This window comes from Watersipora subatra, chromosome 5 (assembly GCF_963576615.1).
Source record: "Watersipora subatra chromosome 5, tzWatSuba1.1, whole genome shotgun sequence".
NCBI classification, from domain to species: Eukaryota; Metazoa; Bryozoa; class Gymnolaemata; order Cheilostomatida; family Watersiporidae; genus Watersipora; species Watersipora subatra.
The window spans coordinates 20,727,152-20,754,933 of record NC_088712.1 but is presented as its reverse complement, the minus strand read 5'-3'; the positions used below and the strand labels follow the sequence as shown (position 1 = coordinate 20,754,933).

Sequence of the window (27,782 nt, the reverse complement as noted above, 5' to 3'; positions counted from 1 at the left end):
ATGGATCATCAAATGATTTATCGCAACTTCAAATAATCATCTGTAGCTGTGGTAAATTATTACAAGCTAAGAAATAGCAGATGGACAGTTTTGATCCCTTTCTCTGTAACTACACCAAGAGAACACATAAAAAACAGCTATACAGCATTTCATGAACCTAATTTTATTACATTTGTGTGATATCTAATTAACCATTTGTAAAAGAAGCCAGGAAAGCTTGTATACTATGTCATACACCAAATCTTGATCAACAACAAAGTTGTGTTTTTTTGTTTTAGTGTTTTAGCTGTGATTTATTATAAATCTTGGGTGGCAGAACTAGCAACTTATAACACATCTATAGCTATAATAAGTAAATAGCATTCATTGTGATAATATTATGAAAATCTTTTGACTCACACTTTTCTGCATTTCACAAAAATGAATAGTTTTTTTAACTTTTTTGTTCACATTGGAAAAAAATATTTTTTGCAATTTGGTTAGTGCTCTCAATGTGTGTAATCAGCACTATTTTTTTAATTTTTTTGCAGAAATTACAATGTTTCTTTTACTATTTTCTGATCGGTATAGCTTTGTACTGCTAGTCAGTTGAATCGTCATTGAAAACTTAATTATAATATCGCATGAGTATTTAATGCTCATCATAGCACACAAGAAACTGGTCTGTGAGATACTATAATGAACAACTTTGATTTAAGGTATTGCACTATTCACTCCTTCTTTTAAGACCATTTACTAAATTTTGCTCAGTGATTTTAACATGGGCAAAAATAAATTTTTGGTAATTATTTTTTGGATAAATGTAAGAGATAACAATTTATATATTTTTCTTCCTCCACAGACATTTGCAACTCCAGAAAATGCTGAAAATGTTACACCATCTTATAGTGGATATTGTGAAGTGTTGCTGATTCTATTATTTATTGGTTGTTGCATTGAGTTATAGCCTAGATTGTGAACCATAATAAAATGCTTTACAATGCAATTACAATATTGTAATGTATGCAGATTATTTGGTTATCAAGTTTTTGTTAAATTGTCAAACTAAGCCTCATTTTATAACTTTTTAGTTCACAACGTATAAAAAGGAGGTCAATTGATATTGACTATTTACCCAATATTTACAAACTTAAGAGTGGTTTTTAATAACATTATGAAGTCTCCATGTTGTAGTACTTTTATTTATTTGCTCTATTTTATTTACCACAGCCTCATTTTGATCTTAGTAACAACTAGCTTTCTACTAAAGATTGTAAGTTTACATTAAATATTCTGAATGGTTTGACAAGTTTACCATGAATAGGTTTTTATAAACATGGGTGCTATTGATTGCGGCTGTATCAGTGTATTTCATTTATTATGGTGAACTATCATTACAACAAATGTCAACTATGAGGAATACACTCTTGACCAATTCTACAATGACACATCAATTTTGTGCTTAGTGATAGTTTGGTATGTGAACCATATCAGTTATCACCGTACTTCAAAAGTACAAAAATACAAACAACAATTATAAGTAGAAAATATATGCGCATCACTAACAACAAGAAATAATTTCACTAGATTTAGGTAATCATCAAATCTCAGTTTTTGATCACAACAAAATATTATAAAGTGTTCAATTGTACAATATCAATATAATCAAGTCTAATCTTTATCTTCCCAACATCATGTAAACTTTTCTTAAAGAATAGTCATGTGTCTTATAATCATACCAGATTATTCCTGTTCTAGTGGGGGAGTTGCCGCCCTCTATCCATCGCCCATTCAAGTTGGAGCGGTGGCAAAATCTGTACCACCAGGCACCTAACAAGGTTAAAAAAACCTCAACAGACCACACCAAACTGTTTAGTTGGTAGCAACAATGTAAGGAATTACCATAAGAAAAAATCATTTTTGGAAAACTTGGCTGGTTTTTTAATACAAGCAACATCCTAACACTTTGAAAATATGTCAATCTCTAAATACGAGACTTGCTAAAGAGCTAAACTATTTAAATAAACCACATATTTCAATCACTGACTGTAATATGTGCACTCTTGATGCCTTAGGAAGTTGAAGGCTAATGAGTTTTGATAGTTGTTTAACATTTCTTATTAGTCAGCTAGCTAAAGAACTTATAGTGCTGATTTTAAATAATGAGATACCTCTGTTTCTTAATGCAAAATTGTGCTTTGAACGTTGACAATTCTAGGTGACGCGTTCTCATAGTAATGCGACATCAAATCTTTTGATCAGCAGACAAAGCTCATCCTCCTATTTTCATTTTGTTTATTTTTTAATAAGATTAGTTTATGAGATTTTAACAAGACTTTTGAAACCATTTCTGATCATATTCACTGAAATAATCCAGTTATTTCTCTGGTTTCTTGTGTTAGTGAAATCTCCTTTATACTTGAAAAAAAAACAGTAGAAAAACAATGGTGATAGCATAATGTTGAACACAAAACCATGATTAATGCTCTGAAGGTACAATAGTGTACCAACAGAGTTATCAGTAACACAGGACTAAAACGAAAAACGATCTCAGCACTGAGACGCATGCCATCATAATTTACCTGCAAAAATCTGAAAAATCTTTGAGTAAACTTGCTGAAAAAATTAGCATACCAAAATCAAACGCTGGAATTATTATTAAAAGATAAGAGGAAACAGCTGCAGTGAATGAGAGCTGTGGTAGAGAAAAAAAGAAGAACTACATGAAAATAATTGAGAAAGTTTTGACTAGACTTTTTCTTAAAAACAGAAGGCTAACCAGTGTAGAAATGAGTAGAGAAATAAAACAATCTACATGTACAGCATTTGCACCATTAACCATAAAACAACTTCTATAAAAAAGGTCCTTTTGGCTGCAAAGCAAAATGAAAACCTCTCTTAACACAGCTTTAGATAAAAGGAAGATTATGTTAGGCAAAAAATTGTTAGTTTCAAACTGAAACACATTGAACAAGAGTACTTTTTTGTGGATGTTAGCACTGTTTAGTTTTCAGTTTATCTACCGTGGCAACAATTTCATTTGTAGAAGACCAGGTGAGTAATACCAACCTAACTGCATTTTCCCACCACATTACACCCAACCCCTGTAATAATATGCAGCTGTTTTGCTGCTACAGGCCCAGGTTGTTTGCATGTGGTTGAGAGAACCATAAATGTAACGAAGTATGGGGACCTGCAGGAAAACAAATGTTTTTATCTTTAATAGATTGTTCCAAGAAGGCTGGTTCTTTCATCAAGAGAATGCACCTTGCCAGATAATGAGGACTTTTTTGTAGACATATAGTTTTGATGTGATAATGTAATATGAGCAGATAAATGCTATAGTTAAATTATGTATTCACATCTATGCTCAAATTTTCCAGGCATCTTAATTAGGAACAGTGCTGTAGTAATTAGCGCTACTAAATAATCACATTAACCTTCACATTCAATAGCGCAATTGTCACCATAGGAATCATTGTCTTTGTCAAATGTAGAAAACCTTTTTCCATTGTGGTGGGTCAAGGAATCACCAGCATTTCCCGCGTAACCTCCAACCTACATGTACATATTATATTAAACTTAGAGATTTGATAACTACTATATTTTACAACAATGCAAAATGCATATTACTTGTAATAGAATACCACATAAAAAATGTTCGAGTTGTTTCCAAAATCATAAATTATTTTATTTAGGAAAGTTTAAAATCCTTTCGAATGATAAAAATATTAACTGAAAATTAACTTGTACTCAAAATTACATCACAAAGACTTGCTTCAAGATTTTTAGCAAATTTTTAGAAAATTTTACCATAGCATAAATATGGTGATATGAAGATAGCAAATGAGCTTTACTTATGCATACGTACATGAATAGAGTAATCAAAGTCAGCATGATCTATGTAGAAGGTAGAGAAGTTAGCTGTTCTACTATCACCATCATGTGCTTCCAGGTAGACACTCAGTTTCTTGTTAGTTCTTGTAAGATAGTAAATAGCATCTAAACCTATAATGGATAAACAGCAGATGTAGAAACATCTAATCATTGTAAGAATATATGATATGCGTGTGAATGTATGAGACTCAAATAACTTTTAACTAAAGTTAAATACCTTTATAACTGTCATATTTTTGTCTCACACATACATATGAATTAAAACACATAGCTGCATTTTACATTAAATTTTATTAATATATTATATTTGATGGTCATATTGAACATAAAAACATTTAAAGGTCACAATTATGCATAACCTCATCCAATCAGATTGCATAGAATTAGTAAATAGTGAATAACGTCAAAGCATACATAAGTACTAGACAATTTTTTAGTGGTCTGCATATTCAACTACACAAAGAATGCTATGAAAAAAGTTGAGAATCCAAAAAATTAAGCAAAGTTAAATGACTATATGAACTTGGCATATTTAAAATGTTCCACATTGAGTATGATTGGTTACTTAAGTGGTACTGGTCGTCACATCACGAGGTAATAAATCATTGAATATATGCTTTTTGTAAATATCTATATTTTTATAGTGGTTGTATTTTGTGGAATCACATCTCTAACTTTTTAAACAACTATTACAAATCACTTTTCAACAGACCATATTAATATAATTTACAGTAAAATCTTTTTCTATATTCATCAACAGGTATATTAATAACTTAATTTTTTAGACAGACTTAAATGGCTATTTAACAAATGGTCTTAAGTTGTTCAGTGTGTTCACATGATGATTGTTAGTTCCAAACCACCAGGCTAACAGAACTTATGGTTACCAGGTTCAACCTTCTCATTATAATAACCTTGCAACTCAGAAAGCAAAATGACAAAGCTATTATAAAGACACAATAGACATTGGACAAGCAGTAATATGCTAAAGACTTACAGAGTAGTACATAGAATTAGTGGTAGTGTTTCTAATAAAAGCGGCTTACTCGGAGCTAAAAATTTTCTTTAGATGGTTAACAGCATTTAATCACAGTTTCGACAAGTTTTACCAAAAACAAACTAATAATAAATAGTTACAATTTGGTAACAACCCTACTGACCCTTTTTTAACCAGAAATTGAAAGGAAACCTTTTAATTTTATTCCTCGCGTCATCACACTTTAAAATGGCTCAACACTAGATATATTTTCACACATATTCAAAATATAGCTACCTATCCAGTACTCTCTATCGAGGTAGCCAAATCCATCAACATAGTCACTCCATCCTCTGTAGAAGTCAACACTACCATCAAGTCTTCTCTGTATAACTGTCCAACCTGACTCAGCGTCAAACTGACAGATGGCTCTGACCAACTTCCAGCTAGGGTCTGGACGAAGTACATAAACTGCACCAGATTTCCTTTCTCCTTTGTCAAACGCATCTTGACAGTCTATTAAAACATACAAAACCAGTATATATTAAAGCGGGTTTAGAGAAAATGGTTTGAACACTCAGTAAAAAGCCTTTTTATCAGTTTTTAGTTAGTTTATCACTTTATTCTACAGATGTACCATTCACTTGTTATTAATGACGCTATAAAGACAACATCAGGTCTATTTTATATGAATAAGATAGAATGAACCTAATAGAAATAAAGAACTTACTGATGATGCATTTTTTCATGGGTATATTAAAACAAATGAAGTTAAATTAAAACTTTTAGAAAAAGGAACTTTGAGATGGTCATAAGCAACAAAAACATTTTTTCACATATATCCTCCACATAATTTTTTTTAGTAGAAAACAGCATACAGTATAGAAAACTTTTTAGTCCTGATGCAAATATTTTCTGAAAGGCTCAAATATGTTATTTCATCATTATCATCATTATCACCATTTTATCTATATTATATTTTGCCTTGATTGCTTTAAGTTCTGACCCTGAAGAGGCGCCACATTTACAGAAAATAGCATTTTAAGCAAAAACGAAAAAACAAGCATTTCAATGAAAAAACCATCAGACTAGTTTTGTTGGTTTTTTGTAGAACCAACAAAACTGAGATGCCATTTAGATTTATTTTAATCAGTGAGCGATTTTTAATATAAATCACATATTATCATACATAGCAATACCAACCTCTTTTTAATGAAATAATATGAAGAAATGAAAACAGATGAACGAAAGTCATTTTGAGACTATAGTTTTGCATCTCTATATTTTACCAGCATTGACAATATTTATAATGGAACTACTAGAACTATTGACTCATCTAATTTAATTAGCTGCATTGCGCAGCGTTTTCTGGAGAATAACAATGTATTTGGTCTGAAAATTGATTTGTTTTTAACATCTAACAACATTTGCCATTCTCACTTTCAATTTACATGTACATATCATGAGAAAAGTGTTTTGGGTAATTGAAATAAACTAAGAGAGAAAATAACAACAACTTTGATGGTTTTTGAACTTTGTCACACAAATTTTAAGCCCATATCTCGTCATATCGTGAAGAAAATGTTTCGTGCAGGTCAAAAAAATTAAAAAGATAAAACAAAGATAAAAATGATTTGATGTAAATGTGAAGTAATTGGTAAGTAATCGCTAAATTAATTCAATTTTGCCATGATTACTATAAAACATTATTCAGTAATGATACAATTATTATGAAAGGAGAAACAAAATATTGAGTATGTAGAATGAACGATAACATATCTTGCATAAATTTGTATGTGTGTATAAAACAGGTTACTGTTCTACCAGAAACTATCCATCAAAACTTTGAACACGGCGATACAGAGACAATATAATTGTTCGCTTGAAAATAATTGGCCTTGACCCCAGATATAGTAATTGACCCTAACAAAAATATTTTTAACAAGGACATCATAAAGAGTGGACACAATGCTAAAATAATTATCACGCGCATGAGGTGCGGTATAAGAAAACGTCTTTGATCAATATGCCAAGCCACTGTAGCTCAGTAGTAGCTTGTCCGGGTACAAAGCGTGTGGTTGCATTTGTCATGATTTCCAGTTTTTTATATGGCATAATTTTATTTCCAAGATTTGTACAGCTATAGCAAGAATATAGCCGATCCTATGTCTGCCAATCCACTGATCCGCCGACCATCCGACCCACCGATCAGCCAATTTAAAAAGCTGGTTGATATAAATATTTGGTAAATATTAATAAGTTTGTGACCATATGTGTAACTTTCACTAATATGCCTGAGCTTTTCCCATCAGTTATTGCAACAATAATATAAACTGAAATCAAACATAAATTAAAAAAAAACAGTGGTTTCCTATCAGAATTCTTTCCTTTAGTTGTTAGTAAAAACTTCATGTTTTCAAAATTTTCTTTTTCATATAACTCTTTTACTAATTTTGCACACCGAAATTGTTATAGCTATGTATTATAACATATAATGTATTAATGCATTATGCATGCTCTTGTGAGTATTCTCTCTAAGAATAAATGTTCAAGTTTAAGTCTACGTGTCTAATGTCTAAGTGTAAAGTTTTAAAATAGCAACAAGTTTGGTTGCTCCCACCTTATAATGAACTTCATTAAACTGCAATCATTAATACTGGACTGTTGATGTATTAATAAGTTGTTAATGATTGTTTCCTACCTTGAAATATTGGTGTTTGATCATTCATAGAAGTACTGTTCCAATTACAGCAGTCCTGTAAACATACTATCAGTAGTTAACCCCTATGACAGACCCGCAACTCACACTATATTATAACTATACATCAACACTCTAACTAATTAAACAAAGGAAAGTGATGGTGCAACAATCATACTTGTTTCTTTAAGAACTTAGCTCATACACTATTTATTTATTATGCTATTTGCAGACTGCGACAATTCACCGTATTTACACAGGAGGGTAATTTTACCAAGTGTATTAAAATGCTGCAGAAACCGCTCTTAGCAGTCAATGTCATGAAACTTTAATAATTTCAATAGAAAATTTTTTGTATAAGAAGACATGTGTTTACTATTAACAGTTATGTCAAGTAAACAATTTTAAATTCTTCATTACAACAACTGACTCCTTTTTGAATACTGTAGTTACACGAACAAACAAAAAATGGTTTAGCAATTGTCTCCTCAGACCACTATTGTTATATAGTGAGTATGAGCTGACCAGAGTTCCATTTTCAGAGTTTCTCCTAAATCATAACATTACATGTACATGAGGAAAACACCGACAATAAAATGTTAAAGTCTTACCCAGACTTGCTCAGCATATACCTTGGTACAGCTAGCCATGTTTGCCTGATTTCCCACAGCGGAAGCGTAATTCTCACACGTTTTAGTATCTTGAGCACTCAGTGCTGCAAGACACGAGCTGTTTGCAGTACAACGAAGAAGGCACTTTGAAAGGGAGACGATTTCTAAAAAAGTAAATATTTTCTTTGAAGATATTGAAGTTTCAAACAACATTCAGCATATGTAGGTCAACTTTTACATCTGAACCTGAGTTTGACGGAAAATTTTATTTATTTGTCAAAACTTGAATAATATGTTAGGAGCCCTCCCACATTTTCATTAACACACTTAAACCATAACTGTCACGAACAACTTTTATTGTATTAACTAGGTAAATCAGACACGCTGATTCCGATTTTGTACTCAAAATAAAGATTAGTCCACTAACCTTCAAAGTCATTTAGGCTTTTTTAAAGCGTTCCAATATCCGTTTTGAAAACAACACAATCGGCATTACAAGCTCCGCCCATAAATATGTGACGAAACCTAGCTTTTTTAGAAACGGAAGTTAGGAAAGTTTAGTCCAATTTAGAATAATAGAGATGGGTGTCTTAAAACCCATTATTATCTAAATCCAGCCTGTAAAATAATTTCAGTTTTTTTTTGAAAGGGATATAAACTATTTAAAATTGCTCGCAGCTTGTTACATGACGTTTAAATGGGCTGGACGCCGAGAAAAACGAGCTCAAAAAGCGCGGTTTTATCACGAGCTAGCGTTGTTATCGCGCTTTTTAAATATGCAATGACAAATAGCTCATCTACCTTTCAGAAAAGACTGATATTATTTTTAAAGCTGGATTTAGATATTAATAGATTTTAAAACACCCATCTCTATTATTCTAAATCGGTCTAAACATCTCTACGTAATTTCTGTTCCTAAAAAGCTAGGTTACGTCAAGTATTTATGGGCGGAGCTTGTTATGCCGATCGTGTTGTTTTCGAGACCGATATTAAAACGCTATAAAAAATCCTTTATTACTCTGAAAGTTAGTTGCCTAATCTTTATTTTGATTACAAAATCGAAATCAGCATGTCTGATTTACCTAGTAAATACGATAAAAGTTGTTCGTGGCAGTTATGGTTTAAGTAAAATGTGTTTTGTCAACAAATAGCTTAATAGTGAGAATGGACGACAACGTTTAAAAACACTTTAGTTTTGGCTCGTATGACATGTCTGTATTTCTAATTAAACATTGATGAAGTTTTTATCAAATGTTTTGAACATTTTCAGCAATAAAAAAAAGTATGACTGACTAAGAAGCAGTTTAAACATTATTTTACAGGTTGGAAAAAATAAATACACACTCACTTGGTATCTGGTTCTATTAGAAAAGAAAACTTTAATCAAATTACTTCTGACATTTCTAATTTGGCGTTATGTGAAGTACGTACAGCTAAGTGACTATGACTAACCATAATGAACTGCACAGCTTATTATGATCATGACCATAAACTATACCAAAGACACTAATATGTTATATTGGCATATATATTTAGCAAATCTTTAGCACCTATGGCATTACTATTAAAATACATCACAAGAAAATTGTATACAAAGTGAGACTGCTTCAGGCTATACAATGGCATTTTTGTTGGAGATGACCAAAATTACCATAAAACATTTATATTATATCCATGTATATATATATACATGTATATATATATATATATATATATATATATATATATATATATATATATATATATATATATATATATATATATATATATATAGGAAGGAAGTCAACTCTCATTGGTAATGGGATTTGTGTCCCTTGCCTAAGATCTGAGCTGCACTGATGAGGCTTCAATAGCCGAAACAGTACTGTCTGTAGCATGAGTATATGCTCCCTCACTTCGGTGTGGTTGAGCACTTTGTGAGAGGTGCGGAACTATTTGCCTTTGTGCAAAGCTCATCACTTTTGTGATTTGAGCACTGGTGCCAGCACATTGACTTTTTTAAAGTCTGTGAAGTAACCTAGTTGTTTCATGGCAGGGAGTCAACTCTCATTGGTAATGGGATTTGTGTCCCTTGCCTAAGCTCTGAGCTGCACTGATGAGGCTTCAATAGCCGAAACAGTACTGTCTGTAGCATGAGTATATATATATATATATATATATATATATATATATATATATATATATATATATATATATATATATATATATATATATATATAAGGCAACTCCAACAAGGCAACTCCAAACGAAAATCTATCACAATAGAGACGATCCTAGATGCAGACTGTGCAAAGATGCACCTGAGACCATCCAACACCTCATCAGTGGATGCAGACAGCTAACAGGGAACGCATAAACTGAGCGGCATAATCATGTCACAGGTATTGTGTATAGAAGTCTACAGTATGTGATGAGTATGGCCTTAATAAACCACAACACTGGTGGGAAGCTCCTGGTAAGGTGAATGAAAATGACTGCGCTAAGATCCTCTGGGACTTCTACATCCAAACTGACAAGCATGTCCTAGCAAACCAACCAGATATAGTGGTGGTAGACAAGGAGAACAAGAGGGCTACTATAATAGATTTAGCAGTACCCAATGACTACAATATAGCCAGCAAAGAAAAAGAAAAGGTAGAGAAATATCTCCCTCTTGGAGAAGAAATTGAAAAATCCTGGAATGTAAGAACAACTGTAATCCCAGTAGTCATTGGGGCACTGGGCGCAATAACACCGGCGCATAAAATGTGGCTTGCCCAAATACCAACAACAATCAACTCAGGTGAGTTGCAGAAAAGTGCGCTATTGGGAACAGCTAAGATCTTGAGGCGAGTGCTCAAACTCCCAGGTCTCTGGTAGAAGACCCGAGTTAGAGCAGAATTTACCACCCATACAGGGTATCCGGGGTGAGGAAACAATTTATATATATATATATATATATATATATATATATATATATATATATATATATATATATATATATATATAGGTCAAAGAGAGGTGGCTTTGAATTACAAGTTCTTCAACGTACATCTATAGATGTACATGTATGGACATGTAAATATATATACATATTGTATATGTGTATATATACATCAATATATATGTCTATATGTATATATACATGTATATATACATGTATATGTCTATATATATATGTATATATATGTCTATATTTATATATATATATGTCTATATTTATATAGACATATATTTATCTATATATATATATATCTATATGTCTATATACATGTATATGTCTAAATATATGTCTATATCTATTTATATATAAATATATATATATCTATATAAATATATATTTATATATATATGTATATAAATATATATATGTTTATATATACATAAATATTGACATATATATAGATACATACATGTATATAGACATATAGATTTAAATATAGATATATATATATGTCTATATAAATATAGACATATATCTATATAAATATATACATATATAGACATATATGTAGACATATATATATAGACATATAAATGTATATATATGTATATATGTATATATACATATAGACATATATATTGACATATATATATATACACATATACTATTTGTATATATTTTTACATGTACATAGATGTACATCTATAGATGTACATACATGTACATCTATAAGTGTACATTGAAGAACTTGTCATTGAAAGCCACCTCTATTTGACCGCCACTGCAAGAGAAAGGTTGAAAAATAGAGCAGCACTCTCCATTATAATGCCACTTCCATTTGATTGCCTCTTTGACTATCTTTGTACTCCATGAACCCATAATATCAAGTGATCGGTAGAAAATTACATTAATACGCAATCACAAAATTGTATTAATAATGAATCGTTTCCATGAACAACATGTAATTTTCTCATTGTCAAACACCAAAGCTTTTCCGCTTTTGTTAAAACATTGAAAGTATTACCATAGAAATAATCAATAACGATCTCAGGCTAATATATGTTTATTGTTTAACGTGGCCTGGATACTTCGGAGTACATGTACATACATGTATATAAAAGACGGTTTAAATTTCCGAGGTTAGGTTCAACCTTTAAAACAACGCCTTAGAAATAACCACTAACTGTCTCAGGTAAATAATAGTTCCTCATTTAATGCGGTCTTAATACATAAAAAATGGATAAAAAATGGTTTTTAGGTTTTTGGCCAAAGGTTACATTTAGCGAGCCAACCTTTACACCTTATGTTTGTGCTAAATGCAGCGCGTAAAAGTGTTGTTATGCCAAAACATTGTTTGGTTTGTCATGCTAGCTCAACAGTTTTCGGTATATATATATATATATATATATATATATATATATATATATATATATATATGTAGATATATTTATATATAGGTATGCATTTATATATTTAAAAATACATGTGTTTATATATCTATTTATATGAACCCAGTTTCAGATGTATATTAAAATGAATGTTATAGTGTGCTGCCAATCAAGTAAATTAGAACAACTTTACCACGCTTACTCGCTATTAATCAAAAAGTAAACTAAAGATGATTCTACTGGTGGTTCTCATTATGTAATTCTATAGAGGTTAAGCAAGTTACAGCAAATCAATATAAATTACACTGATTAACCTATGTAATGTTTCATTGCATCTAATGTGTGAGCTGATAGGCACCATAAAATTAAGGCCACAAGGATGATGTTATTTTTAACATACAATAGAAACATGCAGTTGAAAAAAATGGAGACTAAGGACTTACCAGGCTTTAGGAGGTTGGAACAGTTTTCAGTTTTATCTTCGGGTGATTTTCGACTCAGTGAGAACATTTGTGACGTTTTTCGGGCAGAAGCGATGCTTATTACACAATATGCTACCAGGAAGGCGCATAGTCTGGGTTTTGCTTTTCCAGTTATGAAGTACATCATGAATGTCCCTAAAAATTATTGCAAACATTTTGATTACTTCCCTGAACTGCTCGACCTTCATATAGAACCCTTAGGCTACAGTCAATATGCCTGTTACTTAATCAGTGTAACAGGCAGTAAAGCAGCTTGTGCTACGGATTAATTATTTAACCATCTAAATCTGCTAAAGCATCCTAAACCAAATGACCATTATTGATTTCTGCAACATTAATGCAGCATATGACACTATAGTTCTATGGATATGGCAGGCGGTTGACCGGACCCAATAATTTGTCACTTTTCAATTCATAATCAGTGCCATGTGAACATGTTTCTTTCAGAAGCTGGCCCAAATTTCAATATAAAATTTCACAATTTTTCAAATTATATTTTGTTAAACAAACCTAGTTAATACTTAAAAATGAGACTAAAAATATGACTAAACAGCAGGCATAGAATATGTTTTCTGAGTGGTTTAATGCAAAAATATAATTGTATAATATATATTCAACGAAAAGTTATATTCTATGAATATGCACTTCAGAACATCATGTTGCTAACTTACACTGATTGTGATTAATGTAGATCTAGTATAGATTCAATGTTACAAACTGTTTACATAGTTACTATGTTACCATGTTACCATGTTACCATGTTAGCATGTTACCATGTTACCATGTTACTATGTTACCATGTTAGCATGTTACCATGTTACCATGTTACCATGTTACCATGTTACCATATTTACTATGTCACCATGTTACCATGTTACCATAGTTATTATGTTAATGTAATTACAACAATTGTTAGATTGTGGGACTACTTTGTTACATTATTAAAAATGTCCTACAAAAACATGAACAGGTCATTGCAAAAACAGTCACCACAAACATACATATTTTTATATAATTTCCCCTTCAGAGCTGGAAAAAAACATAAGTGCAGTGTTGCTACAGCCAAGCAACAAAACAATCATCAAACTAAACGGTTACATTTGGCTTCCACTAAAACCAGGTTAAGTTATGAGCTTTTGTGATAGCCTCATTCACAGTTCAATGTCAAGCAGTATTTCAAAGCTCGAACCCCTTTACTTTACTCAATGCTGACAAGGAGTATGTTATAGAACCTACCAACACCTAGTACTTACCTGTACGTAGACACAACTGATGCTAACCTAAATCATCTGTAAGAGCTCGATAATTGCCCAGAGGGAACAATGAGATAAAATCATGACTTCCGTCAGACATAAAACCATATTTTTTCTGCCGATGCAGCCTTTTATATTCCCATAACACAGATAAGTGAATTTGCAACGATTTATTCAAGTTAATTGTTTAATTATTTAATAAACACATGTCTGAACACCTGTCATGTAAAGCCAGCTACATGAAATATACATAAATGCAGCTGCTCATCTGTACACACAAACTCCCTGCAGGCCAACCTACTTTGTCTTCAGAGATCATATAGTGCGTCAGCAGGAGTAAGTATGTCACTTTTAAAAACCGTGGTTGTAAACAGAAACATAATCAAATCAAGCTCTCCTCTAGAGAGTTTTCTTCTGCTACTTTTGCACTTCTTAAATTGAGGCGCTGAATGTGTTGGTTTTGGAAATTTGACTGATAGAACAATTTTCAAATCAGCTCAAACAAAAGAGTTTTTTGCATAACTTAAAATATACATTAGCGCCTTGTCTTCCATCTTTAAATAAATTTATGTACTCATACGCTGTATTAGTATTACAGAACAGCTTTCAACACTCATTATACTTTTGAAAAGTTTTTCATTACTTCAAAAATGTTTAACTATCTAGGCATTTATAGTTAAGGTTACACTATGATTGTAGTGTGTTGCTTTCTACCATAAATTTGAGACAACCAGCAAAGTTATTAGTGGTGAGGAGCTAACTTTGTCAAACAACTAAACATGAATAATTGCAGGCCCGTATTCCCTGCTGGGGCAGCTGGCCGGCTGAGCCGCCCCAACTTTTGAGGAACTTTCCGCGGCTAAGTACAGTCAAACTCAGATAACTCGATCTCGGATAAAATGTAACATTTCATCTAAAACAGAAGGTTAACTTGAATGGATTTGTTTGGTCCGTTTCTACTCAAGGATAAATTGCTTCAGATAACTCGACCTCAACGTCATTTATTCGAAAAGTTATTTGCCCAATGGCTATGGAGACGGCTTTTATCGCGGTAGAATATCACTTTATTCAAAGCCATAGAGACAAACATCAATTTTTAGTAGTTTTTAGGCGTCATTATTATCATCATCAGTGGCAAAATATTCTTGTTAAAGACTTTTATAAAGGTTTGCAAATTATCAAGTTTTACCGAACATCCGCTTGGCCATGTCCCATCGAAAGTGTGAAAACCTCCGTATGAACTTAAAATAAAATCGGCAAAAATGATCTTTGTTAAAATGCTCAAGAGAAAAATATGTTTTTTTTCTGAGCGTTTCAACTGCAGTCAAGTTTTGCGTATTTTAATTTAAAAGCGTCTCGCCTGTCGCATCACCTAAAACAAAACAAGTCTCAAAAAATAGAAAAATGTTGATACTTTCCGATGAAAAGTTTTAAAACTTTACATGAGAGGCCCGGCAGAGGCCCTGCATAAGAAAAACCTGTTAGGGGCTTACACCGCCCCCCTCCACATCCCCAGGTGTTCATATCTAGTCGCCTAACATTAGCCGCCCCAATTCGCAACCAATGAATAAAGGACTGAATAATTGAGGTCTCATGAGACCGAGCTACATTGTTTGACTTATTAGAGTGTTTGAGTTAACCAAACTCTTTCGCAAGTCTATGCATTTATTGGTAGATACTCGGTTTTACACAAACTATATATAAATCAGAAACCTATCACTTTTTTGCAGGTTCAAAGGCCAATCAAGACAAATTTCAACAAACTGTACAAGCAAGTATAGATAGCTTTTCTTACTGAGATTTTATTAGAATTTTTAGATGATGTGATTGCCAAGATGTTTCACGATTAAAATATTAAAATTGGTAAAACTTGATTGTGATCAAAATGTATGAAAGAAAAAACTCTTTTTTTGTCATTTTGATTACATCAGCGTATGCTAGGTTCAATTGAGTCAATGTTTCATTCTTTCATTTTTAACTGCTCCACCATTACCACAACTGACTCCCCGACCACTCTGTGACCACCAAAAAGAACTACATTTCTTCAACTTTGCACTTTCTTTGATTCAACAACAAAAAGTGGTGGTCTTTTTTCATGAATTTTGAATAAAGCTTTTAGTCTTCTTTTAGTAAAATCAGTTCATTGATAAGTATACCTTCATCACACGCTATTAAACAACACACCGACCAAACCTTTGTGTGACGTCGATCAATCGCTCGGCCTTGATTAACTTTGGTCATATAATAGTGACCTTATTCTATATTTCTGTTTAACCAATGTCAGCGTTGTAACTTCTTGAAAGTTTTTTCTCTTTTAATATTGCTGATAGCTTTTGATCAGCTTTGATCTCATCAATTATTTTATATTTATCTATAGGTTTAAGCTTTCTCATGTGAAACCACTGCACCACAAATATTTTGCGAACTTTCTGTTGGCAAACCTTCAAAGAGGTCATTTACGAAAAGATTTTGCCGACCAGGTTAATAATGACATTTAGGAAACACTATCAGTCAACTTTGGTTTCTCTGGTTTAAAATAAATAATTTTCTAAAGTGATAATTACAGTCTGGATAACTGTTGAGCAAAAACACTGTTTGAATTAATAATGTGATACTTGAGTTTGCGAAAGCAATTTATCATCACAAAAGATTGTGCCAAATTAATCTGTGCAAGTTAGCAAAGCATTTTAACCATCCGTGGGTAAGTTATCTGTGTTTAGCTGTATTTTAGTTTTATAAAATTTGGCAAGCAGAACTGGTATCTAAGAACACATTGAAGTCTTTTATAAGTAAATAGCAGTCATTGTGACAATACTGCAGCATATTTTTAACCAACACTAGTCTGCATTTTAAAGGAATGTGCTGTTTCTTCTGTTTTTCGTGTATAATTTTTAGAAAAATATTTTTTGACAGTTTAAGTAGTGATCTCAATTTATGTAAACAGCACGATTTTTCTTTTTTTTGGTAATTCTTTGCATACAATACAATGCTCTTTTACTTTCTTTGGTCTGTATACCTTTTTACTGCTAGTCAGTTGAAGTGACATTAAAACCCAACTATGAGATCCAAATAATTATTTATTGCACTTCATAACCACAAAAAATAGTCTGTAAGATACTATGATTACCAACCTTATTTTAAGGTATTGCACTATTCACTCTTACTTCACTTTAATAATTAATTTCCTTAAAGTTTGTTCAGTGATTTTAAACATGAGGGAAAGTAATTTCTTTTTAATTTATTTCGGATAACTGTGAAACATAACAATTGATATAATCTTCTTGCTCAACAGACATTTGTAAAACCGGCAATTTTTCTGACTTTTTAAAATAAAAGTTCCTTTTTTGACTATTTAGATGACCGAAACATTCTGGTAAATGATTAAAAACTGTAGCTATTCAGATATTCTTCTAAATTGGTCTATATTTTAGTGATAATAACAATTATGTCAACGCTAAGTGAAGTAATAATTCCCAAGTAATGCTGTGATGGTATATTGACTTCTAAAAATGAATAACAATTAATATATAGTTTTTGCAGTAGATCAGATAAATTTAGTTTTTATTTTTGATCATTTCAGCTAATTGTATCAAGATTGTTTTATTGAAGTAAAATTATGCCAAACATATTGTTCTTGTCATATTCTCAATATGGGCACTACAGGAGTTGTCTACCCTAACAGTGGTAGAATAGTAACTCTTACATTTGGACAGCAGCAAAGTGCTCCCACAGTGGGTGTGATGAAAAGGCAGCAAAAACAGTGCAATATATTTTACTAGAAAAAGTATTTCTAATAAAATATGTTGCAGGTGTTGGTTTTTATGTCAGTTTCCGGTTTTTGGAGTTGTTTACCCACTTCATAGTGCATGTTGTAAAATACTGCTGATCCAATTATTCATTGTTTTAATGCATTTGGTTATACCCTAGGACACTTATGTATTCGCGGCATCTAACTTTCGCGTTTTCGCGGTGTCATCCTCTCGCGAAATTTTTATGTGCGAAACTAAACTATCATAATAAACGAGCGAAAAAGTGAAACTAAATAGCTTTGTTCATTGATACTGTAGAATGGAATTTTATAACGACATTTGTTTTAACGTTTTTAACGACCACCATAGCATTTTTAAAATATAAACCAACAAAATAATCTGACTGTCAAAATTTATTACGTTATTATTTTGCAAAAAATTATGATTATTTTCCCATTAAGAATGATTTATAATGATAGGAATTTGATGTCAATGCACACAGCATTAGTAGCGTTATCGTTTGCTAGGGACATCAATCAATGCAGTGAGCGCCGTGTGTTGAAATAAAATAAGACACACTGACACTCGCAGTACTACACAAGCAGCATGGCTCTGGAAAGGTTTGGATTCACCACTGACACCTCTTCAATAACTTGCAATTTTTTGAGATTTGTTCTGTTTTAAGTGATGTGACTGACGATACGTTTTTAAATTAAAATAGGCAAAACATGACCGCAGTTAAAAAGCTCAGAAAAAAGACATCTTTTTCTTTTGAGCGTTTTAACAAAGATAAATTTTGCAGATTTTATTTTAAGTTCATTCGGAGGCTTTTACGCTTTCGATGGGACATGGCCAAGCGGGTGTTTGATAAAACTTAATCTTCTGCAAACCTTTATAAAAGTCGTTAACAAAAATATTTTGCCTCTGATGATGATAATAATGATGCCTAAGAACTACTAGAAATTGATGTTTGTCTCTATGGCTTGGAATGAAGTGATATTCTACAGCGATAAAAACCGTGTCCATGGCCGTTGGGCAAATAACTTTTCGAATAAATGATGTTGAGGTCGAGTTATCTGAAGGAATTTATCATTGCGTTGGAACTGATCAAACAAATCCGTTTGAGTTGACCTTGTGTTTGAGATGAAATGTTACATTTTACCTGAGGGCGAGTTATTCGAGTTGGACTGTACTTACCGTAAAAAATTCCCAAAAGGTTGGGGCGGCTCAGCCGGCCAGCTGCCCCAGTGAAAACGGGCCTGTTGATAGTCCAAGAAACAAATGGCAGCAAGCGATCAAATTGCATTATCGACCTTGCCCACACCATTCTACCTGCGGTTCACAATTACAAACTAGTCGCAAATTGAAATTTTTTTTTATCGGTGAACTGAACTTGAGGAATCTAATTATGTTTGTTCCACTGCATTTATTTTCACATCACTATATTTTCGCACTCATCAGAGCTGCGAAATTAAGTTGCTCCAAAATTTTACTCTGCGAGCTACTCACGAAACTAAATACTAGCGAAATATAAGTGTCCTAGGGTAGGTTAGCTTGTGAATCACAATAAAATGCTTTAAGCTTATATACTATAATGTAATACATGCAGATAATTTTGTCAACAAAATGATGATGAATCGCTAAACTGAGCCTCATTTAATAGCAGTCTAGTTCACAGCATATAAAAAGGAGGTTAATTGATATTCACCATTTACCTAGTATTTACAAATTCAAGTATTGTTTTCCGATAACATTATGAAACCTTTTAGTTGCACTTTTTTATTTACTCTAAAGCAGCTAAAAGGAACTTACCATCAAGTTAGTTTAATTGTAATAAAAACTGCTTTCACACAAACACGAAAACGTAATACGAACAATTCTGAATTGTTAGACAATTTTATCAGAATTAAGGTTTTTCAAAAGGTTATCCATTGATTACAAATTTATTTGTGTATTTCATACATTAGGGTAGACTCTCATTACAACGAAAATCAATTATTAAGTATATTTTCGGGACATAGTTCACTATAACAGATTGATATTGTGCTTAGTGATAGTTTTGTATGTGGACCATAGAAGACATACTTGTGTTCCAAAATTTTAAAAATACAAACATCAATTACGAGTAGAAAATGTATGCAAACCACTAACAACAAAAAGTACTTTCACCAGATTTAGGTAACCAGCAAAATTCAATTTTTTATCACAACAATCACAACACATCATCGATTAAATTTACACAATAACATATAGAGTACCCAAGTGAAGGACAGGAGTTGCCCATTTAGTTAACAATTGTAAATTTGCTGTATAGAGTAGGTGGCCAGCTTTAGACTAGTCTCTGTTCATAAATAAAAATATCAGAGAGAATTGCAATTTTTACAGTTTGTGACGGACTGCACAACTATAAACACTCTCAAATTAACCTATATGTTGACAGGTCATGCCAAGATTGATAGAACTTTACATGTACTTATCAAATGTATTTCTCAAGTGTTTCTCAAATGTTAAAAGATCTGAAACAAGTTTTTTATTGCTACATAAAAAGTTTTCACTTGTCTATCCATTTTTATGTTACAAATTTAAATATCTGTCCATTCTACTTGTAAAATTGTAGGCACAAATTTGAAATGAATATAAGTCTTCAATGGCTTTTGTCTATAAAATGACTAGAAGGCGGCGACCGCTTTCTTTTGAGTCGATGGTGATCGCGCTTTCTTCTTCGAGTCGACAGCAATTGAGCGCTTTCACAGTCGAGTCGAATGCGATCGCGGTCAAAGGCGATTGCGCGCCTATGCCTTTGGGTTTACAGAAGTCGCACGCCTTTGACTCTGCCGAAAATCGCGCATTGGCTTGTCCTAGTCAACATCACTCGCGTACTTTTGATAGAGTCGACACTTTTACCACAAATTAAAAAATTATAGCTACTTTACGTTGAAATAAAGTTTGTAGTTTTTCTATTTTTTTGCGAAAGTGTTATTCCTGTCCGTAGAAGTGGCCTCCCTGGATACATACATCCATAGTAGATATCTAAGAAACTTTTGTTCACCAGAAAGCATCTTTTAGCCATGATAATACAAAGGGGGTAGATGACAACCTGATCCAGTCAACACTAACGTCATCAGTCAAGGTGAGTCAGGTGTCATGCTGCTCTATATGGGAATCATTGTTACCATATGCAGTCATACCTCAACATGGGAGCCTGATGCATCTCAAGGCCAAGCTCGTATGTCAATTTTCCTAGTAATTCAAATCAATTTGTCTGATATAACATAAAAACATACTAATTAATGTTTCCACCCTTTCAACCCAAATACCTGAAGGCATGATGACAGTCATATTATATTTAGCAAAGTGCTTTTGTTGTTATACTTCACTACCTATGAAGTAACAATTACCTATCTAGTGGTTATGATATGCAACCAACTAATAGTGTTATGCAGCAGATCATAGCATAGTCTATACAGTAAGTAGCGTACGGTATGAAGTTTTTACCTTCAAGACAGACATAGCGGCTAATGGTGTTTTGAAATAGGCATGACAGAAACTTGTTTGGTACGTTCCAATTTTGTGACACTAAGTAACATAAATTATTCATCAATTCACCTCACAATAACTTGGACTTCTATACCCAAGTTTGAAATAAGTTTTAATTTTACGCTTCACTAAAACATTTTAATTTTGTTTTTATTTTTTCATCAGATTTGGCATTCGTCTCACTTTTATTGTTGGCCTTCATTAAAAACTTTAAACAGATCCAATAAAATAGACCAAGTTATGCTATATTCTCGTAAGTGTCCTCTCACATCCTAGTCAAGTCGAAAACCATTTCCTATGTTTGTACCTTAAATTTCTCATATGTTGAAAAACTCGTGTGTCGAGGTATAACTGTATACTCAGGTTTGCACAGATCTCGATAAGTCGATAAGTATTGAAACAAAATTTTAATCATAGTTATTACTTTAGCATAGGCCGACTCTAATATTTTAGAATGTTCCGGAATAAATTTTATTTTTTGAATCTTAATCAAATTTTGTTACTACCGAATAAAAAGCAACTTTCAAAATTTAAACTTTTTCCATTCAACCCACTCAACAGAGTCTCTCGACGCGTCTGGAACAAGCTTCGGTGCGACACGGTATTATTTGTGTAATGGCTGCACAATGTAACTGGAGTTGTACAGTAGTATAGCAAAGCATTTCAGTATGGCAAATAACTGCATGGTACGGCATCAGCAGGTTTTACGGCATACATAATTATGTCACGGTAAAGAAAATAATTTGGTAGCAAGAGTTACTACTTTACCACTATTAACTGTTCCATATTATATATTCCTGTTTATACTCTAAGCTATACAGACGGTTCCCAACCTACGAACGAGTTACGTTCCGAACGATTGTTCGTAAGGTGAATTTGTTCGTAAGTTGCTTCAGTGCTATATTTTGTATTATAATTTATGTTTAAGGCCTATATAAGTATATTGAAGGTTTATATAAGTATGTTTAAGGCTTGTATAATTAACCTGTAATGGTTTGTACTGAAAATTTTTTTTAATAAAATGGAGATAATACTGTGGTGGACGCCAGGCCATGACACTGCATTTCTTATTTATTGTATGTGTTGTCCTTTTTATAATATTGTTGTTTTAATCGTTATGCTATCACTTATCGTTGTTGTCTTATTTTTGTATGTTTTGTCCGTTTATTATATAGTTGTTTCACTGGTTATGCTATTGTTATATCTGATATACCGTCATAACGCTATCACTTATCGTCACTTATATTGTTATCAAACCAACAGGCTAGCAGTCCTCTTTATTCACCTTGTTAGCGGGTGTTCTTACCATTAGCCGGAACGGTTGATATTATTGTATATAAAGGAGTGCGCTCTTTAGTTGAGCAGAGCAGAGCAGATAGCCGTACGCTCCTCGGCTAGTGAAATTTCCTTCGCTAAGTAAAAGCTGAATGAAACTACACACATTCTCTTCTCTATATTTATTAGTAGAGATCGTGCCAAGTAAAGGCTGGCAAATCCCTTTACACTACCTACAGTAAAAATAAAAAAGTTGTTTGCGCACTGGAGATATGTTCACGCACCTATACACTGCAACGAACTGGGCAGAGAAAGGTGGATGCTGGGTGGTGCCTCTGAGTAGTGCCTACGCGCAGACCAGTTCGTATGTACCGTTGTTTGTAACTCGAATGTTCGAAAGTAAGGAACTGTCTGTAATATCAAACAGTAGAAAGCTCCTAAAGAAGATGACCTCTCTTCTTGGCTGCATGCCAATAGACCTAGTTAATCAGTGGCTAATAGAATTAGATACTGTGGTAGTAACAGTAGCTGGCTTGAGATGACGTTATGTCAGACACAATGTCTCAGCTGGTGTTGATCACAGCTTGGGATTTTAACTTTCACTGCTCTTCTAAATTCGCTATTATAACCAAATTAATTCAAACAGATTTTTGAGAGGCCCATTTCGAAAACAGCATCGCTCAGGCTTTCTTGCCAAATCAGGTTGAAAAAGGTTATATTTAGATCGCGTAAAACTTACTGTGAAATCGAGGCCGGAAACACATGGATGATAGAAATTTAGCGATGGCTGTGTTGAAATTTAGTAAGATAACTAAAATACATAATGAAACTTAGCATCAAGTATGTGTCTAGTAAGTTAAGCTTTTATAAGTTAAATTCAACATTTAAGATATACGTCTGCCTCGAAAGTAAGAACTCCCTAAAGTAGCTACTGTCTAGGGGTTGGTTTTTATGACTCATCACTATGGAGTAATGAGCAGCCTACTAGCCTCTAGTAGCCAGCTTGCAGCCTACTGGCTAGGCAGACGCCTCACCTTTATATCTATTGGTACTGGCGCAAAACCGGAAACAATAGAAAATTTAGACGAGTAAGTTGATGTAAGTTTAGTAGAAGATCGAAACTCAGCTTATAGTGTGTGTTTAGTGAGCTAAATTAATTCAGGTTAATTTCAAATTTTCTCTCACGGAGTGCCACAAAATTTTAGGGTACAAAACGCGTCGATGTCAAGTCTCTATCTGACCTCCTCTGGCCACTACGTCTGTCTCAAGGAAAAAGACTTGTAGTAGCGTACATGGTATTGTTACATTTTATTTCCTGTTTTACCAACAAAGTATTTGTTACTTTTTTAGCGTGGACAATAAATTATAACAACAAAATAACATTTTTCCACCATAATATCTTGTTTAATGTGGGGTGTTTTCATGGTGTAGTAACAATTCCATTTCTAAATAGTTGTTTTATATAAGAAATGGTGCTCCGAGAAATCAGTAAATTGTCACACGAGGTCAGTATTAGAACGCATTAAGCTCCTATGTAGAAGTATAATATATTGTAGCATACTTGGTACTAGCTCACTTAGTCTCGACATCAGTATTGTATGTACTTTTGTGTATTCACTTAGTATTTAATGTATTGGATGTTTGTATAATCGGAAATCAGTTGCTTTCTGTTGCCAAAATCCTATTAGCACAATCTAATTAGCACATGTCCAATAAAATACTTTTTAATGGACATTATAGAACTTGAAGGTAGCTCAACGTGTGCACAACTCCAATTCATCATAATTCACCTCATGGCAACTGGTATTATCTCTCATACGCTTGACCTTTGCCATGTAAGTTTATTTTAAGTATTTCCCTTCCTGTGAGTGAACTCGTTTCAAATAAATAGTTGTTACGTTTTGAGCTCAATATTTTGATCATAACTCAAAAATCGTTAGTTTGGTAATAATTGACCAATCAGAAAATGATCAGTAGAAAACTCTATAGAATGATACTAATTTTGATAAAATTATATTCGACTAATATAGACATTCGTAACATAGACTTATCAAGACTATTATTGACATTTAAATATACTTAAACTTTTCCATGGATGCAATCGGTTTCTTCACATTTCGAATATATTTTCGAATATGAGGCTAGCGCTAGCCTCGAAATCCTTAGCCCATTTTCGATATCGGCATCTTCGATATCCGCATCTTAAATATCCGCATCTAGCATCTTTATTTAAAATCTAAATGCATTAGATTTAAATTCAATGTATATGTTATACGTTTGGCTCGAAGGTAAAAACTCCCTACGGTACATTTTACATTGTAACGTTAAATTTTATTGCAGTTCATAATCCCTAAATACATTAACTTACCGTCAGTAACTATAGTTGCTAAAGTTAACATATTATTTTGTTACTAATTTTTAATATGTAGAGTATGTATTTAAAATGCTGATGATTCTCACAAGGGGCTGTTTGTATTAGATAATCACTATGGATTCCTATATCCTGCTATACGACATTTTCGCCTTGCAATATCAGCACTGAAACGAATTAAATTCATATGGCAATGGATCACTGTACAGAAATTTGTGTTGTAAATCTATAAGACTGCTGGATTTTATTGAAAATTAAAAATTCCTAGACAGTTCCAGGTTCGCTGCTAGTGCTATATAAAGTTGTTAAATAATATATAATGTAATAATAACAAAACAATAAATAATAACATAAAATTAGTATCTAGAAGTTCACTAGACATGCCAACTGAACTGCAGGTTTAGTCACTCGCAGTTCGTCTGCGTGGGTTGAAGATGTTGATCACAGAAAAGGGTCAGTAGAAAGTAGTGATTTATCTATCTCACACTTTTTATTAATTTCTGCTATTGTATATTTACTGCAAAGTTTTTTAAACGTGTACATGTTATTTTTTTAAAACTAAATGATGATGCTGAGCATAAATATTTGATCGCTAATCATTGTGCCATTTTATATTCTACTCAAACAGTAAACAGCTCTCTAAAGAAGTCCAGGAGTCTCTTGGCTGCATGCCAATTGACATAGTTGGCCAGCAGCCAATAGGAATTGATACTGTTGTAGTAGCCTTTGCTTGCTTCAGAAGACGTCGTGCTAACACAATGTCTCAGCTGGTAACAGAACCTTCTGTTGATCACAGCATACAATTTAAATAGAAAACTTGTGGATGTCCACTTATATCACTAAATTTCCATGACTCAGTTGATCTGTGAGTCTGTCATTCACAAGATTGAAATGACCAAAACCAGCCAGTCAAGCAAATTTTGCTACTCAAATTTATTTCTATTGTTTTATGTTACAAAATATGGAGACAACACATGAAAATGGTGTGCGAGAAAATGCAAGGCAAGCTATTCCATTTAAACAGTTTTCATACTTGAGTTGTTCCTATTCCAAAAGCGTGCTGCCAAGTGAGATAGACGTATTCCACTATGACCTCTGTTATAGAATTCCTCATTGTTTTTAACAAATTACCTGTGTAAATCTTCTACATGCGATTTCCATTCAACACTAATTGCTCATTGGTTGCTCAACGTGCACACAATTTCAAATCCGTATCATTCGCACAAGTTAAAAACATTGTATAGCAAATATAAGATTCGTTATAACATAGTTGGAAATTTCAAGCAATAACAATAATATCACTTTTTAGTCTTTGAAGAACAAAAAAACATAGTCAGTTTTTCAAAGAGTTTGTTTGCCTGTCTACTATATCACTAAAATTGTTCGAACTGTTTTACTCATAATTTTATAACTATAAAAATTTTAAATTTTGTCAGAATTGGTTTTTACAACAAAGTTCCATTTAATTATATTAAAGGTATGGGCTGTCATACTTAGGATGAGTTCCTTATTGGCTTTAAGAAGAGGTTTTACATTAGGAACATTCAATTATGGACTTTTTAAATGCTGGCTTTGTTAACCAAAGATCATACCTTTATTATAGTTGTTTATATTACATGGAAGCCATGAGCACACAACTTCTTCATTTGTAGCTCTGAGTAGTAATAGTAGTATTAGTTGAGTTACATACTGTTATTATTACTATTGCTCATCAAACACACTCCTGGTTCAAGATTATGAATGGTAGATTTACTAAGTTGGATTTGTAGCAGCTTAACCTTTTGAACTCTGGCCGTTGTTGTCAATGTGTCAGTAACCCTGGGCAATTGGTCCAACTATCTGAGGTTTTTAAACTTGTATTAAATAAATCTAAATGTGCTCATAACAGAATGATAGGCCTATTTGGTGAAACACAAGCAAGAAAGTCGGACAACTCACAGCAAATATCATCAAACAGCAAAAAAACAGTGTTTCACCAGTATTCTGACTAAAACTAAAAATCCGTATGATTTACAAAACTCGTAAAAATATTTACTTCTGATCTAATGCCTGTTCAATAATTAATTTGATTGGTTTACGCTGTCACTTATAAACAGCATATGTAAACAGTATCGTGTGAATGTCGGTATTCCTGTTGTTAGGTTTCTGACATACCCTACGGAACGCTGGAATGCTGGCCGTTAGGGTTCATAGGGTTAAAATTCAAAGTACGTTCTGGTCCCTTTCGGTGTTAATTTTAAATATGAACTTGGACTCTCCTAGCCAGTCATGACAAAGCAGCAGAAGTAAATATTATTTTACTTGTTGAACTTGTAGTTGTTAATTTGGGAAGGCCTCTGCCATTTCCATAAAAACACAATAGTCACAAAACCATGAACTGCAGGTTTTGTAGAGTCAGACTCAATTGCATAGCTGATTCTGTTTGCTGTTGAATTCCTTGCATACATGTATTCGTAAAATTTTAACAATGTCGGTTTGTGAATTATTCTGTTGTATTGCTCATTGAAAAGACAGTGCAGTGAATTCCTATGTTCATTGTTTGTAGGTACATGAAGTACAGTGATAGGAGTATCTCACCTCTGCTCCACATCTGGCTGTACTCACCTTAATCTCTACTGTTACTTTTATGGATCGTCTTGGCAT

At 32.8% G+C, this 27,782-nt stretch overlaps 1 protein-coding gene across 1 annotated transcript; it reads right to left on the bottom strand.

Moving 5' to 3' along the window:
* Positions 1-1,657: 1,657 nt before the first annotated feature.
* Positions 1,658-27,782, bottom strand: LOC137397193 (microfibril-associated glycoprotein 4-like). The gene is made up of 9 exons (XM_068083481.1): positions 27,744-27,782; positions 25,766-25,906; positions 23,053-23,179; positions 8,162-8,265; positions 7,554-7,608; positions 5,150-5,368; positions 3,851-3,987; positions 3,420-3,537; positions 1,658-1,809 (listed from the first exon to the last, which is right to left on the bottom strand). The coding sequence occupies exons 1-9, from the start codon at positions 27,780-27,782 to the stop codon at positions 1,658-1,660; spliced, it is 1,092 nt and encodes a 363-aa protein (XP_067939582.1).

Coding starts and splice junctions, on each gene's coding strand:
- LOC137397193 (XM_068083481.1), bottom strand. CDS start 27,782: ATGCCAAGACGATCCATAAAAGTAACAGTAGAGATTAAG. Junction 8,266..23,052: donor CAGTTCGTTGCAGTGTATAG/GTGCGTGAACAT, acceptor CGTGTCTTGCAG/CACTGAGTGCTCAAGATACT. Junction 5,369..7,553: donor TCAAACACCAATATTTCAAG/GTAGGAAACAAT, acceptor ATGTTTTAATAG/ACTGTCAAGATGCGTTTGAC.